This window comes from Aplidium turbinatum, chromosome 18 (genome assembly GCF_918807975.1).
Source record: "Aplidium turbinatum chromosome 18, kaAplTurb1.1, whole genome shotgun sequence".
Lineage (NCBI taxonomy): Eukaryota > Metazoa > Chordata > Ascidiacea > Aplousobranchia > Polyclinidae > Aplidium > Aplidium turbinatum.
In genome coordinates this window covers 12379885-12398199 of record NC_137489.1, presented here as the reverse complement: position 1 = coordinate 12398199, position 18315 = coordinate 12379885, and the positions used below count along the sequence as shown (strand labels likewise).

General features: G+C 36.6%; 1 protein-coding gene and 1 long non-coding RNA gene across 3 annotated transcripts in view; one reads left to right on the top strand and one right to left on the bottom strand.

The window, feature by feature from the left end:
* The window catches only part of LOC145787413 (IQ motif and ubiquitin-like domain-containing protein), a 32382-nt gene that overhangs the window by 11396 nt on the left and 2671 nt on the right, over positions 1-18315 (top strand). For both annotated transcript variants that reach the window (XM_082599154.1, XM_082599153.1), the window contains exons 7-18: positions 784-873; positions 2486-2620; positions 3166-3333; positions 3725-3900; positions 4097-4252; positions 8863-9073; positions 10980-11155; positions 12551-12721; positions 13525-13701; positions 14010-14131; positions 14659-14785; positions 16530-16715. In XM_082599154.1, the coding sequence (XP_082455280.1) occupies positions 784-873; positions 2486-2620; positions 3166-3333; positions 3725-3900; positions 4097-4252; positions 8863-9073; positions 10980-11155; positions 12551-12721; positions 13525-13701; positions 14010-14131; positions 14659-14785; positions 16530-16715 (1895 nt within the window). The remainder of the gene's footprint in view (positions 1-783; positions 874-2485; positions 2621-3165; positions 3334-3724; positions 3901-4096; positions 4253-8862; positions 9074-10979; positions 11156-12550; positions 12722-13524; positions 13702-14009; positions 14132-14658; positions 14786-16529; positions 16716-18315) is intronic.
* LOC145787415 (uncharacterized) lies at positions 5293-6850 on the bottom strand. The gene is made up of 3 exons (XR_014291394.1): positions 6706-6850; positions 6193-6345; positions 5293-5452 (listed from the first exon to the last, which is right to left on the bottom strand). It is a non-coding gene; the product is annotated as an uncharacterized LOC145787415 (long non-coding RNA).

Sequence of the window (18315 nt, the reverse complement as noted above, 5' to 3'; positions counted from 1 at the left end):
ATCGTTTTGTTATATTTTTCTTACATGATGTTGATAAAAGCGCAGTTTCCATTCATTTGCTAAAACATGCTGTCGGACGAATTTTAATTTTTGGTAAGACTGGAAATTAGATTGGAACTACAACTAGAGTGAGTAATTTTTCACCAACTCAGATTATAAGCGCTAGCGTGATAAAAACAATTCCAGAAAATGAGGAAGTGAAAATAAGAACGAAAATGAAAATTCAATATTGAAAAAAATCTTTCGGTTTTCTCATTTTACTTTTTAAATGTCGTATTTTCCTTAATACGAAGTTTCGGGTCGATAGAAAATCACCAAAAGCGCACTTGCAAGTAACTACAAGTGAAATAAATTTAGATACAGTATATTGTTCATTAATCTTGGGAATTGTGAAAGCATGGCATAGTATTTAATTGCAACTTTTTTCAGTTCAAATGCTTTCAAACAGGGGCGTAGCCATCAAAGTCTTTCGGGAGAGGGAGAGGCAAATAAGTATAATAGCACATGTCAGTAAGCCAGGCAACAAGTTGGCGAAAGCGAAGCACCCAGGGGGGGTCTCGGGGCCTCCGCCATAAAATATTGGAAAACATGCCTTAAAATTGGGCATTCTGAGAGTACTTTTAGCCTAAATCAATAGTAAAACTCTGTAGAATGATGCTGCAACAGAATGCAAGATGTTTATTCAAAACAATTGGCGGGGGGCAATTACCCTCTTTACCCTTCTGACGACGCAGTCGCACATTTATTGATTCGTATCATTCACGATGTTTCAAACTTTTTTAGAGTTTCCAGATATTTCTTACTTGCAAGATTCTTTTGAGTTCACTGAAGATGCAGTGGAAACTGTCAACAAGAAAGAACCCACAGCCACTGGTAAAAATAAAATTGGCATTCATGGACTGTTAAAACATAAGAGTATTGGATTATATTCCATTTTTTTACTGTTTTCTACACTTTGCTCGAGGGGCTTACGTTTACAACCTCTTCGTGGTAAGAATGGGTAATGAACTCTTGCAATTAAGCGAATAACAACAGATAGGGATAGTAGTTGTAGCTCCCAGAGCTCTGCAACTTCATATTGCACAAAGTGATCTTAATAAAGGATGCGCCCTTCATGTCAACTAAACGATCAGAGCAATATTTGTTATCGAACGTAATGTGATTACCCGATTGCAGTTGTATGTGGAAGGCTTAATCAAATCTAGGATCGACATTCTATAACAATTGGTAGGCATATATACAGTACATACCAACCAAGGAAAGGCTATTCTTCTTCAAGCTTCCACGCTTCAAGAGGCACATGTCACCAGCTATTTAGTCCCCTCATAAGCACTGTCAAGATACAAAATTGTGTTCAAGTGTGGCGTGATGTACAAGGATGTCTGTAGCCTATGTGTTTTTGCTACGGGTTGGCATCATTTTGGATGATAGCAATATTTTATAGTAGCCTACACTGTAAACTTTATTTATTTCTAAAAAGTGTGAAGTAGTCAGTTGTAACAAAGAGAATAAATGTTAACTTTAAGACTTAAGTGAATTTAGTTAATGTACTGTCATTTACATCTCAGATACTTAAATTACGAATTTGATAAATGAAGCAAATGTGAGATAAATACCACCAAGTACCACCCACTATCAAGTTGCTAGTTATGTTACATTTCTTGTAGGCTAATTTGTTCCTTTTTATTCATTTATACCTATCCAGTTGAATAGGCGATTGACCATTATTGGTGCAGAGTGCAGTGCATATAAGAAAACATGTAAAAACAATGAAAACTATTAATACTACAAAAAGTGCTCAATGCCAAGCAAAAAGGCAAAGCAGAGCGAATTAAATCAAATACAGTTATTACTATCTGAAGCCTTTACAAATTGTTTCACCTAACGGATCATCAGAAGGTCTGAAAAAACATGCAAACAGTAAAAAATCGATAATTCTGAAAAGATATTAAATATTACAACTGTAATTTAATCTGCCAAAAAAAAATCTCTAAACCTGTACTTCCTGAGAGGATATTAAATATTACAACTGTAATTTAATCTGCAAAAAAAAACCTCTAAACCTGAATTCCTGAAAAGATATTAATATTTAATATCTATTAATAATATTTATTAATATTTAATAATATATAATATTTAATATAATATAATATTTATAATAATTTAATATTATAATATTAATTATAATATAATATAATATTTAATTAATTAATATAATTAATAATTAATTAATATTAATTAATTTAATTAATATGGTTATAATATTTAATATCTTTTCAGGAATTCAGGTTTAGAGGTTTTTTGCAGATTAAATTACAGTTGTAATATTTAATATCTTTTCAGAATTATCGATTCTTTACTGTTTGCATGTTTTTTCAGACCTTCTGATGATCCGTTAGGTGAAACAATTTGTAAAGGCTTCAGATAGTAATAACTATATTTGATTTAAGAAAACATGTATTGATATTTACTTTTTACGCTTTAGTTAAGTTTCTACTACTGCCTAGCCAGCAAGTACTCACCATTGCATCATCAATTAACCTGTCAATTGAGTTTTTGAAACAACAACTTGCCGAGGGTATCAATGTCCCTGCACCAAACATAAGACTCTCCCATGACGGTTAGTTTGAACAAGTACTTTGAAAAGGAGTTAGTATTGTTGTGCTGTAACTCAGTTGAAACCAGATATAGCATAGACAGACTTTTTGTATATGTTTCACAGAATAACTTTTTGGCAAAGTTATATATTTTTTGGTCAACTGTGGAATTGTATTTTGGAAGCCACTCCTGGTAGCTCTTCGCACCTTCACATACACCACTTGGAGAAACTTTTAACTGTCAATGCAGGTCCCGTTTTTTAGGCTGACAGTTTGATGAATTTGTTTCCTGGATGCATGTTGTTCAGTTTAGCAGGCCATGATCTTAAGAAGGGCAGTAGGCACTTCTCTCTGGAGCGTACTGAATTGCACACTATTTAGTGTGACGCCCAACTACTGTACACTTTCCTGGAGTTCTTAATTTTTTTTAGCATTTTGTGTAGTTCTTAAATTAAGCTGTTTGTCTGAATTCATTACAAACTCCAAACTCATTTGATGTTGTGTAGTTGAAAAGTTTATTAACAGAAAAAACGCTACAAAAACAAAACACATCCGATTAACATCGCAGAACATCTTTTGTCGGATGCAACGACCCTCAAAGATTTGAATGTGCAACCAAACGGAACCATTCAATTAAATGTGACCTCTAGTAACCCCGAAATGACGCTATTGAATCCAGCGAAGGCTCAAAAAGAGTTGGGGTCATCTGACGTCATAACTGTAAGATTATTCACAGGTAAGCATCAGAGACACCACAAAAATGTCTACGAGGAACTGGATTAGTTTTAGCTTAAAGGGTAAACTTGATGAAGAACAAAATAACTAATCTTGTCAATCGTAAATCATTACAATGAAGAAAATTGCCTTAAAATCATTTTGTCGTTCTTGTACTTTTCGGTAAGTACAGTAATTCCAAAAATTGCAGTATCTCGGACGAAATATGCGACTGATTTAAAAACGATAGGGTACCTCGCAGGCTGGTAAACATTTTAAAGTCTGAAATACCTGTAATAAACATTGGTTTATCGATAGAGTAAAACGGGTCAGAAGCTTTCTTACAACTCGTTGCCTACTTTTTACTTAAAGTGTTTTGAGGCCAAAAGGTGCTTTTATCTGCCATTTTTCAGAAAACGATGAATACAGAGACGTTGTAGTAGAAATTGAGCGAACAAACAGGAGAAAACCTTACCTTGGGGGATACCGACACATACTGACTGGTGTTGAATTCCATCACGCCAGTGCACAAACGCAAGAAAATCCCAAACCTAAATCTACTGTGGAAAGATTCTCCCGAGATTGCCAAGTATGTTCGAAAAGCAAAGCATTTTAAAGTTTTCTTAACTTCAAAAATCAAAACTATCAGGAAACACTACAGTCTTTGCTGCGCCTGAAGTTGTGTCAAGAGGCTGTGGAGGAGTTTTTCGCAACAGCGATATTTTTTAATGTCTATTGTTCGAATTTTACTTTGTATTGAGCTGACATCCATTTTAACGTTACAGACTGTATTCGAACGAAATCGAGTTACACAAACTACCAATTCAACCTCGACTCAGATGACGAAGATTGGATGTTATGTGTCCATCGTGACAGACAAAGTGATCTTTGCAGGCAAATACAGCACCGCCGAATCGTACCATCGTAAAAGATTGGAGGCGGTAAGAAGTAGGCAGTGTCATATGAGGACCATCTTGCATCAGATTTTTCTCAGCCGAGTTTTGGTTGAGCGTTTAATTACATTGACTTTTCACAAAAGCTTCTTGCAGTTGCAACCAGCTGTTTATCCATGCTATGATGGTGGGTTGTGTAAAGAAATAGATGAGAAACGAAGGCTTTCTTGGTGTGATAGCACATAAGAAAGAGAGCTTGTTTAATAGCTTCCGTAGAATCGGTAAGTGAGTTTGAGCTTCTTTGTGCTTGTGTTTCAAAATTTGCTCATACTTGTCTTCGTTTCGTTGGGTATGGGGCAACGCGCCTTGAGAATACGATTAATTCTCTTTCTCGATCAGTCAAACAGTTTGACGAATCGATTGTCATCCAGTTTAGATTGTTTCCTTTTCTTCGTGTTCTTGGCAATCATTCAGTTTGGGCTTTTCCATTGTCTTCCTATTCTAGGCACTTGTCATCTAGTTTAGGTTCTTCCTGTTTAAATTCTATTATTATTTTCCTGTTTTAGGCTCCCCTTGTTTAAAGGGGCAGTAAACCCCAAACCATACTTTTCGATTTTTTTGTTTGTAAGTGCTCTAGACATGTATAATAAGTAGTTGTCGTTGAAATTTTCCCTTAATTTTATTGCGTTTCCTTTGTAGGGCCGTTTTAGTTAGCCCTTAGTTTCAGAGCGACGCGTGCTCACTGAACCGTGCGATAATCACGTGTGACGTCATGAGAGTACTAGCCGATCTTATGTTCGCGCAAGATGCATTGTAAGCAAGTGTTCGTAGTGTCGTTTCCAACAAATACAATGAACTACATGTATTTATGTCGATTGTAAGCGGCTTAGTAGTTGATAAAATGAACACTGAAAGTAACTACCTTTCGACAAGTACCATATTAGTTTGTAAAGAACTAGGTCAAGAAGATTCTTAAGACCTCTAGTATAAATTACCGTACTGTCTGTACATGTACAAAATTCACTCTCTCTGTGCACACGGAAAAGCTTTTTTCAAAGCAGACTTTGAATTCTGACTTTTTATTTCAAATCAGGATATTTAAATCCAACATATTCGCCGCTATCTTGATTTGAAAATTTCGACCTAATTGCCGAAACGACGCATGACGGCAGAGGCACACGGATTGAACGTCCAAGGTAACCCCAGATCCAGCGAACAAACTGTCTATAGGCAATGTGCCTATAACGTCTGTAAAAACAATTTTGGTTACATTTACTCTTGTAACGGTAACTCCTTCAAATTCAAAACAACTCTTTAAATGGCCGCGAGTGTTGTATGTGCCGATTCGATGGGAGACGGCCATGGCCGCAAATTTTTCTTGACTTGGCAATGGGAAGCATGTACATTGTACACTGTACAGCCAAATACAACTTGTATTGTTTCAGTGAAATTGTTTTCAGTGAAATAGCTTAGCATCAATAAATCATCATTACGTTGTTGCTTTCTGGGCGAAGTTGGCCTGTTTACGAGCAGTTTTGAAAAAAGTACACATAATAGCAATCAGTCGCTTTTTTACATTGATTCAACATCTGCAGACGTTGAATCAATGTAAAAAGCGACTGATTTGTTATCTGGGTATGTTCACACTGAAACGACCATTTATTAGGTTTAAATGAAGTAAGAGACGAAGTACATCTGCAAAACACAAGCCAACAATATAAAACGAACCAATTAAATCAGTCTCACACGATCAGAACTTAAAGTAACAAAAGTCCCTTTTACTGAACACAGCAAGAAAAGCTCTTATGAAAATGGACTTGCAGAGAAAACAATCAATGGAAAGCGCGCCGAGCAGAGAAACTATAACGTACAAACATACGTAAAATAAACGTAAATTTGTTATAAGACACACTGGTTTTTCAATGAGTCATGTAAAAGAAGCTGGATTTGCTAGCTAAAGTATAAAATGTACTGGCTGAAGTCCATACCTGAAGAAGTTGCAAATCCACTATTTTATTCAATCTTGTGTCCATGATCGTGTATGTGCCGTGCTTCCCACTATGTCCAGGAGAATCTACCCTTCCATCTCCTGCTAACATGAGGTCAATACCATCACCTTCCAATTGTTGAAGTACAGTGTTCTGCTCAATGACATATTAAAAATTCTTATCAATGACACTATTTTAAAGAAAAGATTGAGCACTTCCGTTTACAGTATGTGTGTGTTTCCATACATCAGGAAGCATTCATAAAATATCTATAACAGATATATCATTGTTTACAAACTTCTATTTGAATAAGTTTATACTGATGAAGCCACACTTGTGTGGCAAAAGCTCTGTATTTAAATAAACCGATTCTTCTGAGTTGGTGTGATATTGTTTACTTTATTTAAAACGTTTTGTCACACCGTGCATCCCAGTGGATCTTCAGTTAAATTATAGGAAAATTTGATGAAAAGTTTAGGAACGAAGTTTTGTTTTGGAATTTTACAAACTTACCCCGGCTTTTCACTACGTTCATTGGTAGACACCTCCGAAATTGTATTTATTGAGAAATTTGGATAGTGCATTTCATTATCTTCAAAAGATATGTCTTGCAAAGCCATTCTTGCTTTTTTGGGAGTGGTAGTAAGGTAATCTGGTGGAATTCATTTTCTTTCTTGCAAGTTGCAGGTCACACCTACAGATTGTGTTAATACCAGGGCATTAGCCTGAGTTGCTGCAATAAACATATTCCAAATCAAGCAAAGCCACTTTTACAGTATTATTTGGCATCACTTCTCTTTCCAAAGCTATTAAAATGTACACTACTGTTATTTCATAATTTGTTATATTATAGAGTCAAAGTTTCTTACCTTTCGCCGCACTCATTGGCTTCAAGGCAGCTTGGCATCCTTTTGATGAACAAGCACGGAAATCTAACACGTCATATTGTGTTACAGCATCACAAGTAACCATTTCTGTTTGGCATGACTTCGGCTTTTTTAAAAAAATTTCTCTCGATCTTTTCAGGGTACGAATTGTTCAGGGTACGAATTTGGGTGCATCCCTAGCCAGTAGGCCTAACTGAAAAAGAAAACAACAATGTATATATGAAGGAACATTTTTTGTTAATGCACTTGGTGAATTATACATGGGATGTTCTAAAAGCGCATGTAGCTGGGAATCACTATACCAGCAGGCAGCATACATATTGTAAACTTATGGAAAACAATTTCTCAAAGATGCTACTTCGCTACTTATGTACGGTACTTTATAACAAACATGTAGTAATATAATTGTTAGCTTAAAATTACCTCAAGAACTTGCCGCTTTCTAGCAGCCGGTCGCATGGATAAAGTGGAATTTTGTTGTGGAGTTGTCTCTCCACTGGACTTTGAATCCAACGGTTGCAAAGTTGTTAAAATGTTTTTGTTGAGAAAAATTGAAGGGCATGCATTAAGGTTTAAATTGAGACGTGTGGCATGATCCATGTCAAATTGAAAAAGATTTTAAAAATCTGTTTCCTTGAAATGGAGTCGCCATATTGTGCTGGACTCTGTTGATCCTGGCCACACTCTTGTGGTGTTTACAGACTTGTTCCATTTCTTTTTTATGGTACGATTTTTTGGAAAATGGAACAAAGAAATTTTATCAGTAGCCTAGAAGAACTGCCAGATGAACAGTTATAAACGGTACAACACACCGATTTGGCATGATGAGTACCAAATTGTAACAAGTTCAGCTTAGTTTACTCACACAGCACTGGGGAAGAATGCATATTGAGATATAGGCCTACTTGTCTAGCCAATACACAATCACAAATTGAAATACATGAGTAAATACTGAGACTGGTAGGTAGGCCTATCGTGCACACAGCACAGGAAACAGCACTGACTAATCATGAAGTAAAAAATAAATGCAAATCTCTGCAACCCTTGACTGTCTAAATCTCCTGCTGTTAAATACCATCAAAACTATGCAAACACTGCAAGGTCTAGCCCAAAATGTTTAGGTTAAACGTCCAATAAAAAGTTTAGTGTAGTCTGTAAAATGATGTAAGCTAGCACCAAGGCTACAATAAACTAAATCTGAACTTCAATTGTAACTTGGAATAATCTTATCCACTGCTGCAAACGCATGCCACAACCACACCTAAAACAAGCAAAATATTTGTCCAGACTCCAGCAGTACTCGCATGACGTCACGCGAGAAAAATTTTTATTTCGACAACAGTTCGCGCGGTGTGTGTTCGAATTACAAAACCAAAACTTTGTTTTAAGATTGCGTGAGAACAAATGAGTATTTTTTCATAAAAACAAGTGCAACGTGTTTTTGAATATCCCCTTTATGTATTTCAACTCTCAACTTGCATTTGAAAATGGGGTTGTCTGCCCCTTTAAGTTCTTCCATTGTCTTCCTGTTTTAGGCGATTGTCATCGTTAAGGCTTCTCCTGTTTAGATTCTTCCATTGTCTTCCTGTTTAATCGATTTTCATCCAGTTTTCTTTTCTCCTGTTTAGATTCTTCCGTTATCTTCCTGATTAGGCGATTTTCATCCAGTTTAGGCTCCTCTAGTTTTGATTTTTCCTGTTTAAGTTCTTCACCGTCTTCTTTATCGATTGTTATCCAGTTTAGGTTTCTCCTCTTTAAGTTCTTCCATTATCTTCCTATTTAGGTGATTGTCCTCCAATCTTACATCCGCCGGTGGCAAGCTCGCAACGTAGTGGATGAACTGAGGCAAGATCGAAATCGAAGATTGGAGTGGGAGAAGCAGGAGGAAATAAGAAAAAGGAAAGAAAAAGAATTGCGTGTCAAAAAGGAGTTTGCAAGAAGAATGAATCCAAAAACCAAACAAGATTTTGATCTGCTTTTCGCGGCATTGGAAAGTAGGTTGTTTTTAGTTTTAGTAATGAAATGGACACTGATGTCTCTCAAACTCTGCTCTGGTTCCTGGATGTTATTGAGGATTGAATGTTTAATTTGTTACTGAATTTTTAGTTTGAAGAATATAAATTCGCGGCGACAATCCTAGTAATTTAACTTTTTTGTTTTTAAAAGGTAGGAAATTTAATGAAGATTTTGTATAATGTAACTATTTTACTGAATTTTAAATGCATTTGTGCAACAAAATTGTTTTTTTTTTATAACCATCAGTACCGATTGCAGAACTCGCAAAACAATCATCATTTGACATTTTTGAGTTGATTATTCTCTTCTCACATTCAATTTTTAAAACAACATTTGAATTAAAGATATGTATACTATGCCATGGTGACATATTTATAGCACACTATGTTAGACAGATGCAATAAATTTAAGTGGCGTTTTTCTCAAAATGTTTTTTTTTAACAAAACAAAAAACGATGTCACGATTTCTTTCTATCTCTTACCAGGATAGAGACTTGGAAAGGTTCAATGACGCAGTTTAATGGAATATTACCGAAAGGCAGTCAATTAAATGTCGAATAGTTCTACTCGAGAAATGATATATGAAAATTCTTGAAGGACTTTAACGAAGTTCACTCACAGCTTCTGATGTAACTCTAATTTCGATCACAATTTATATCAGCACCAACTCTCAAATCTACTTGTATTCAATTACTTCAACTTTCAATTAACAATAATCTACAACTCATAGTACGACTCTCATAATAATCATAAAAAATTACACCACTATTTATAGCAGGTTGTTTGGTCTAGTAACTTCGAGAAGGTTAGGTAATGTTACATCATAAGAACTCATTGTTCTGTCGGTTGCACTACACGTAAACAAGCAAGTTAAAGAAGCTTCCAGATTTGCACGTAGGGTAAAATGTTCTAGAAATACGTCACATAATAAAGATTTCGCAATCAGAGGTTACTACCGGACAGTAACCGATAATAACATATAGCATAAGAATTCCACAATCAAAACAGCACGTTCGGTCAAGATACAAAGCAGCTCGTCGCGAGACCTTGCACATTGATTGTGACACATCTCCATTTCTTGTCTAATTTTCTTCAAATGTTCAGGAATTGTTCATAGCAACATGGGCATTCAAATAATGGAACAGTTTTTTTGAAATTCAATGTACTAACCCTTTAATGAAAAAAATTGCAAATAAAAAGCCTTGTTTTGAAGTTGTATATTTTTGACGCAATAGTACTCGTAATTGGTCAGTTAGAAAAAAATCCCCCTATTATTTTTTTTGTCCATAGGGCAATATAAGCTGTAAAAAAGTTTCAACTTGATAGAGTACACCCTATTTATTTTTTAGGATTTAAATAGTTTTGTTTTAATTTTTTTTTGTTTGGCTTCAAGGCTAGCTAATTAGTTTATTTGTTATTATTTCATAAAACTTTTGCTTTTATCTAATAGAACATTTCAAGATCTTTTCATAAGCATATAAGTCGTTAGGGTTTTAACAACATCTTATTTGATTTGGACTTATTTATCTGCACTATCAAAAAGTATTGCTAGCACTAGTAGCCTATTGTCGTCTTAAGAAGCTATTTCAGAGGGCAAACTGTGGCTCATACTGTTTAATATTTAGAAATTTCGGATAAGACTGTTAACAACAGTTTGAAAAATATGACTAATTGAGCTTTATCAATCGGCATTTTATTGTGAAAATATAGTTTGCATTTCAAGAAGTAATTTTCTAAAGTCTATCCTCGCTTGTTACAGCTATTCTTTAGTTAAACGAGTTCTCTTTCAGTAGCGCTTTCAGAATCCTAGCTTTTGCTCAAACTGGGCCAAGGATCTAACACATCTTAGATTAGCTCATTTCTTACAATCGGTTTTCCTATTAGAATGGCGTATGGAGGAGATGGGCCACATTGACTCGGAGCTAGATGGACCTGAAAGAAAAGCTGCTCTATGTGCGTTACTTGAGCAAGAGGCTCAATTGATAGCTTCTATCGGTCGTCATGAGATCGAAGCTTCAAAAGAAAACAAAGAAAAATCGATTGAAAAGTTTTTAAGCAAGGTAGGTCGCACAGCAGATAGGGCGCTCGCTTTTCAGTTATATGATTCTGGTTCAACTACCAGTTTAAACTGGTTGTTAAAAGAAAAAAACACCGCTCACCTGGACCCAGGGTATAGCAAATTGGGTGGGCGTAGTTACTGAAGAAAAGGCGGCCGAGAGAAAGTAACTGGCCACTCTCTCTCTCTCTCGTTAGTGCCGAAGGCTTAGTATGACGAGAATCTTATCTTCGCATCTCTCTATCCTTGAATTCAAGTATGAATCACTTTTACCTGTTGGATTCTTTGCTTTCTTCTAAACATAGGCTATTGCTGCTGCCCAACTTTTAAAAATCTTAACACGTTACTATTTTAAGTTGTGATGTGTTTGGCAATGGCACAGCGGTGATTAATACTTAATTTATTTTCTTGAACGTTTATCATTGATGTAGTAAACCTAGACCAGGGATTTCTAGAAGTTTAAGGGATGCGAAACTACATTCTCAGAGTAGAGGGTGGGTTAAATGAAAAAGTTTCCAGGCGTTTTTTTTAGAAAAAATGCTTTTCATGACTTTTTCAGATATAAAGCTATGCTTGTTTTGGTGAATTTATTCCAAAATTAAAAAAATCCTCAAGTGTAATGTATCAACTTCTCATTGCAACAGTATTTGAAAAGGAAAGCTTTTCAAAACAATCAGGCTGCTGCCTGACAAATACGCCTCTCTAGTTCAAAGCCATTCAATTTTTAAGAGAAGCACTGCTGTACGAAACAAGCTTTTGGTGCAATGTCTTTGCTTTTCAAGGTGTAATTTCTAAGTGCTAAATAGCCAAAGTTTATGAAAAAAATTACATCGATTATGATATTCTTGTATCCGGGCTTACATATAGTTTGATGAATTTTTAAGAGATTTCTTTGGATTAACTTTTAAATATTTAAAAGTTTTGACTGGAAAGCATTGGTCTACTTTGAGCAACATGAATAAAAATTCCAGTTTGTTTGGAATTGCAAAAAAAGATCTGGCAACACTTTTGCATAAAGTGCCCTACTCTCAGAATCCAGATGACGTAAGGTGCCCTTCCCGGTACGTTCTTGATTTTCCTGACCTAAACTTTGAAATTTGCACTGAATTATTAGAACAACTTTCGAAAGCTCCGTAAAACTGTAGCCTGCTAGCCCAATAAGTTAAAAACTGTGGAGTTAAATGCTGATCGGTGCAATCAAAAATAGGTCTTTCAAAGAATTCAGCGGTTGGGATAACTGCAAGAAACTTTTTGTCAGCCTTAGTAATCGGTCTGTATCGGTCATCCAAAGATGCTTTCCCAGTCGGAGTATAAGCATTTTTACAATCACTAAAATTAACATAATATTATTTTCATTTTTTTACATCCTCATCATAAAAGTATCCCTTTATGTTTGCAGGCAGCCGCTCCGATGCGATGGAAGGCCTACGACGGCCTGTACACAGAGATGGACACCCAGAATACAATCAAAGCTAAGGAAATGAAAGATATTTACGACAGTGTGAACATGAAATATATTACACGGGACGAACGTCTGGACGCTTTGTCGACCCTCAAGCACACAGTTGAAGTAAGAGTGTGTGTGGTGTTGTAAAAAGAATGAAAACAACATATTTAATGCAAGCAAACAAAAGAAGTGTTTATTTATAGATACTGATAGGCTATAAAACCAATGCTCTTGAAATAAATAATGCTCGAGAAAAATGACTCGCATAGATTCCTTGTAATATTAAATACTGTAAATTTATATTTGCCCAACCTGGTTTAATCATTTATAATTTATAGTGACACGAAACATGCTTAGCAATAACATCAATACATTTGATTAACCTAACAAGGGTGTTTGTATGATATTTCCAATATATACAATTATACATAGTGAACTGGTTAGCTGTAAATCAAATATTGGTCTTACTAATGTCAATGCTTGCGAAACTATCATGTTAGTTTTTAATTAGGGTGAAGAAATGCAGTCTTCTAGTCAAGCAGTCACTTTTACTTAATACATCTAGAATTGTCTGTACCGTTAACTCAGTGGTTAAGCGCCCGACTCAAGATCAAGCGGCGCTGGTTCGGCTGTTTGGGTGTGCACTTGAGCAACGCATTTCAGGACTGCTCTCCATTCAGCGGCACCCAGTGAATGGAATAGCTCACAGACAACAACAATCGGAAACTTTACTCTGTCAATCTTGATAATCGGCCTTGCGTCAGTGGTTCAAAGCCTCTACAAGTATGCCAAACTGCCAGGAATTACCTATCAAAGGCTTTGTCAGTCCGAAGATAAAGATTTAAAACCAAATTAAAATGCTGAAAAATATTTTTAAATTTCGTGTTTGAAGTGATGTAACGATGTTAAAGGTTCATTATTTGCAGGGAAACGATTGCAAACTAACCAGGGAAATCATCGAACTGATAAACAGAGAAGCAGATCTTTTGACGCGAGGGGTTCCAAACACCCACTTGGATGGTCTGCGCAAACGCATATCGATTTTGTTTGTGCAATATTGCAAGAATCCTTTGTATAACCCAGAAGTAGCAAAGCTGCTTAAGGTATCTTTCGCCTCTATTGGCCTATTTTTGGTCGAAAGTTGACCACCGAAACCACTGCTTGTGGAATTAAATAAATTTGCTTTTTTTTAACAGTCCTTGATTTGTGACATTATGTTGGTCGGTTCTATGTTTTGCTTGTACAGTAATTACATTTCCCATGTGACAATAAAAAAATACTTCAATGACAATCATTGTAGCATGCAAAACAGAAAATACACTTTTTTCATGAAATAATTTCTATATAATTGCCTTGGCTGGTGTATTAGTCTACTTTCAACAAAAAATGTCTGGTCTTTTAAAAACCCTAGGTGCCACAAGATACGACCACTATGCGCCACAACGTTTATTACTGCCCCAGTGCCAACCTGTATCTGCCTTCCACAGACTTCAACATCAAAGCTAATTCTAGAACGCTTGGAAAATCCAAAAAGTAAGCCGCTTGATATATTATGCTCTACTTCTTATACTCATCGGCAAAGAGGAAGCTTCCTTGAAAGTGAGCGGCCGATGGTTTTAGAAAATTGTCAAAAACTGTTTTCGATGTGATGTTGCGCCCATTAGTTGTAACATTTTATGACACTGGACCACGAAGCATGTACGAAGTAGTAGACTGGCCTGCAAACAGCTTATGAGTCTCAAACTGACATCACTGGATTTGATCTTTTAGAGTTTGGTGCACTAACACTGCATCGTTTAAGCGGCCAATTAAGCTAATCGATTGATAAGTAAATCGAGAATCAGTTTGTGCAGCTTATCTGTGGATCAGTAGTCGGAAGATTACAGTTGGTATATAAGGGAAAATATTAGTTTTAATTATTTTTGCTGATGAAAATTTCCGCAGATAGTTAGTTATGATAGCCTACTTGTAGCCCACTCTACCGTCTTCTTTATGTAGCGTGCCGCATTCATCACAAACTGTGCCACTTTGATCCATTAATTTACTTTAAATGTTTTCAGAGCTGAAAATCTTGACAATACTGCGCGGGAGAGACGAGACCATTCTCATTACAAAACTATGCTTCGCGATCTCAGAAGAGCGGAGGAAAAGTTTGGTGACGGCAGCAAGATAGCTTATCTTATACAGGTGGCCATGGGGTTGTTGTTATGGGCTTACATGTTCAGATTCACATAGTAGGCTACCTTATCGCTTTTTTTCATTTCTTATCATTCACTTTTAATTTCTATAATATTTCGTTACTTTAGAATTGTTATAGCCCTGTCCCAGGGATATCTAGAGAAGGGGATATGAAGGCTCCCAGCGATTGCCTTATTCTCATGACACTACCAGGGCGGTAGTTTGTAGCGCGTTAAACATGTGGTTCTTTTTAAAATCGTAGAAAATTTTGTAGTGCAGCTGGTACAATGAGCTACAGAAGGCAGTTAGAAAATGTTACGTAGAGCATATTTAAAGACTACTTGTTTGGAAAGACAGTTGAAAAGTTACCAGTAAGCTGTTTTTTAACAAAGCCTTTGCAATAGGCTAGATATAAAGCAAGTATATGGATAGTTGAATTAACAAGCAACCATGAGCATGTCGTGATTATCCAGGCCTGATGCTAATAGCGCAATGCAAGTTATCATAACAAGATTTATTAAACTACTATCGGTGCCAATTGTCACTTTACGATAAACACAGATTATAATTTACGATAAACGAAAGCCCTTCTATTGTCAGACGCAATAAAAGCCTTCGTATCCCTTTCTTTAGATATACCTGCCCTGTCCGCCCCGACAGCTCAGTTGGTTAACGCGTGTCTTGGTGAACGAAGAAGCTTCAAGATTAAGCGGCGCTGGTTCGACTCTCGGGGTGTGCGCTTGAGCAACGCATTCTAAGGACTGCTCTTTATTCGGCGGCATCTAATAAATAAATGGAATAATGCCCCGGCAACCACACTTCAGCAATCGGAAACTTCACTCTGTCAATCTCGATAATCGGCCCTGCGTTGGTAGTTTAAAAGCCGCCACAAGTATGCGAAACTACCAGGAATAACCGATCAAGGCTTTGTCAGTCCGAAGATAAAGATTCAAAAACCAAACTAAAATATCATCCTACTCATAAAATCGATAACTTGCAGTAGAAGGAGCAGCGATTCCGATAGTTCATTGAGTTGCAAGAGCTTGGCATTTTAAACATTGTTTAACTTTACTCCTTTTCGTTTTTCGCCAAGGCATCTTGTGCCAGTTATTCTCATTGTAGGCTGCAGTAGGCCTACTTGACAAGTGAGAGACTGTAGCCTACTCATGAATAATCTCCGAATATTTTGAAACGCAAAAATACATTAATCATATTGACAAAACGAATAGACCTAGCCTACTAACTTTTGATACTTTTTGGCGTGTTTAAACCAAGGCTGTGGAGTCGGAGAGATTTTGGCTTGTAGGAGTCGTTAGATAAAGGTCGACTCGGACATGATACAAAATGATGAACAATAAAATTTTTGTTTACAATCATTTTTCAAAATATTGTTTCTTGTTCTCTGTATTGCGCTTTAAAACCTCACCTGGAAATAAAAGTTTTTGTTCTTGTGCAAGTCGCCGTATCAATTTCGACCACAACTTAAGTTAAATAAATTTTTAAAAAGTGATAAAGGAAAAATTTAAAAATAACTGGCAACAGTGAAGCCGGAGCCAGTTATAAACTGAGGAGTCGGGATCGTATATTTTTCGTCAGACTCCGCAGTCCTGGTTTAAACGTAGGCCTGTGTGTACTGGCCTATAAGTATGGACAGGAATACTGTAGGCTATAATGAAGACCAATTAAAAACAGATTAAAAATATAACGTTTGCTGTGTCTGGTGTAAATGATTGATATTTGCTTCGCAAAACAGGAGAAAGATCTTCAGCACTTGGTTGATAATGTTTGGGGATGCCAAAGTATCCTCAGCGCGTGGGATGATCTCTTCGATCTGGTGCTACTCCGTTGGGACAGGGAGGAAGAATGGTCTCCGTGGAATTGTATTCTTCTTACCAAAGATGAAGCCATGTCTCACTCCAGGCTGGATCATCTTGACGAGGTAAGTCTATCCAAAGAAAGTAGACAATTTTTACATCATTTCAATGTGCAGCGAAGTTAAAACACTGTTCAAATTGCATTTTTTTGGATAGTAGTTGCTCAAGGGCGCGGGAAGTAGGGGTGCTCAAGGGGCTGCAGCCCCCCCTAGAGAAAATTCAGCCCCCCTGGAATTTTTAATAATTGCTTCAGCCCCTCCTAGAAAATTCTGACAATTTAAGGTAGGCCTACATAACATAATTTCAGAAATTTTTTCGAACACTAATTGCTACGATGAATCGAGTTCCTGTTACGTGTCGCGCTCATCATTTGTAATAAAGAGTCGTCAATCACAGGGAGCTATACCTCTCAGTGGCGGTGCTAGCCACCTTCCCTACTAACACGGCGGTACATCGTTTATTGGACATCATTCTGCAATATTTACATTTCATGCGTAGGCTACTTCTGAACATTACAATAATAATAAAAGTAATTTGCGTTCTTCTGGTGACTATTTACTAGGTTACCTCCTGATAATAACCTAGTAAATAGTCACCAGAAGAACGCAAATTACTTTTATTATAAAATGCCTGGTGAACAGTCTCTCTCTGTTTTTATTACAATAATACATGATATTGCTTTGTCAAGTCTGACCGACATGACAGAAGATACCGTGGTGCAGCGTTTCTTAACCTTTTCTAGCTTTAGCACCCCTGTAAACAGGCCTGACCAGTCTAGCACCCCCTAACTATCATTGACATAAGACTACTACAGTACCGACCAAAAGTTTAGTACAGGCCGAAATTTTAACATGCCTTCAGATCGCTGAAGATATATTTTGTAATGAAGTCTCTTGTTGTTTAACAAACTGAGCAGTTGTTTTAACGAAGTTGATTCAGGATTTGGTATTTGGCTTTCATTCACCAACAGAAATTCAATTATAACCATATGTAAGTGAATCAACTCTCTTAAAACAACAGCACCGTTTGTTAGGCGACAAAAATATACAAAATATAGGCCTACCGCCAGTGATCAAATAGCATGTCAAAATTTCGACGCCGCCATTAAACTTTGGCCTGCACTATTGAAAGGAAAGCGAAGTACAAATTGATCATTTTGTTTATTTTTCAAAACTACTGTCGTCATTGGTGATAAAAGAAATAGGAGAACCCGAGAATAGTAAAAGAACATGGAAAAACTTAAGCATATTTAAGTTACTCAGCTGGGTAACTAGTTACACATGTATCAATGTGATTTCTGTTGTTGCTTATGAGTGACCAATTTCTCTATTCGAGGCTGCGTGTTTGTCAAAGCCACTCTCATATCGTGGAGCAACCCATGTTGAAGGCGACTCCGGCCAATTGTTTTGATTTGGAGCATGGTGGAGAACGCCTTTTCACACAGGTAGTTAGTCGGAAATGGGACGATCAATTCCATTGCTGCTCGTGCCAATGCAGGATGTGCCGTCAACTGGTCACACCAGAAATCAGCAAGCGGAAGGACGAAAGTTTGTCCCACAACTCTGATTCACCTGCATGTCAATCATAGCTCCTCCTTTAGTCTATTAGCCTATGATCACTCATGTCTGCCAAAAAGGCTGCTGTATCCACTCTGGATACTTTGCC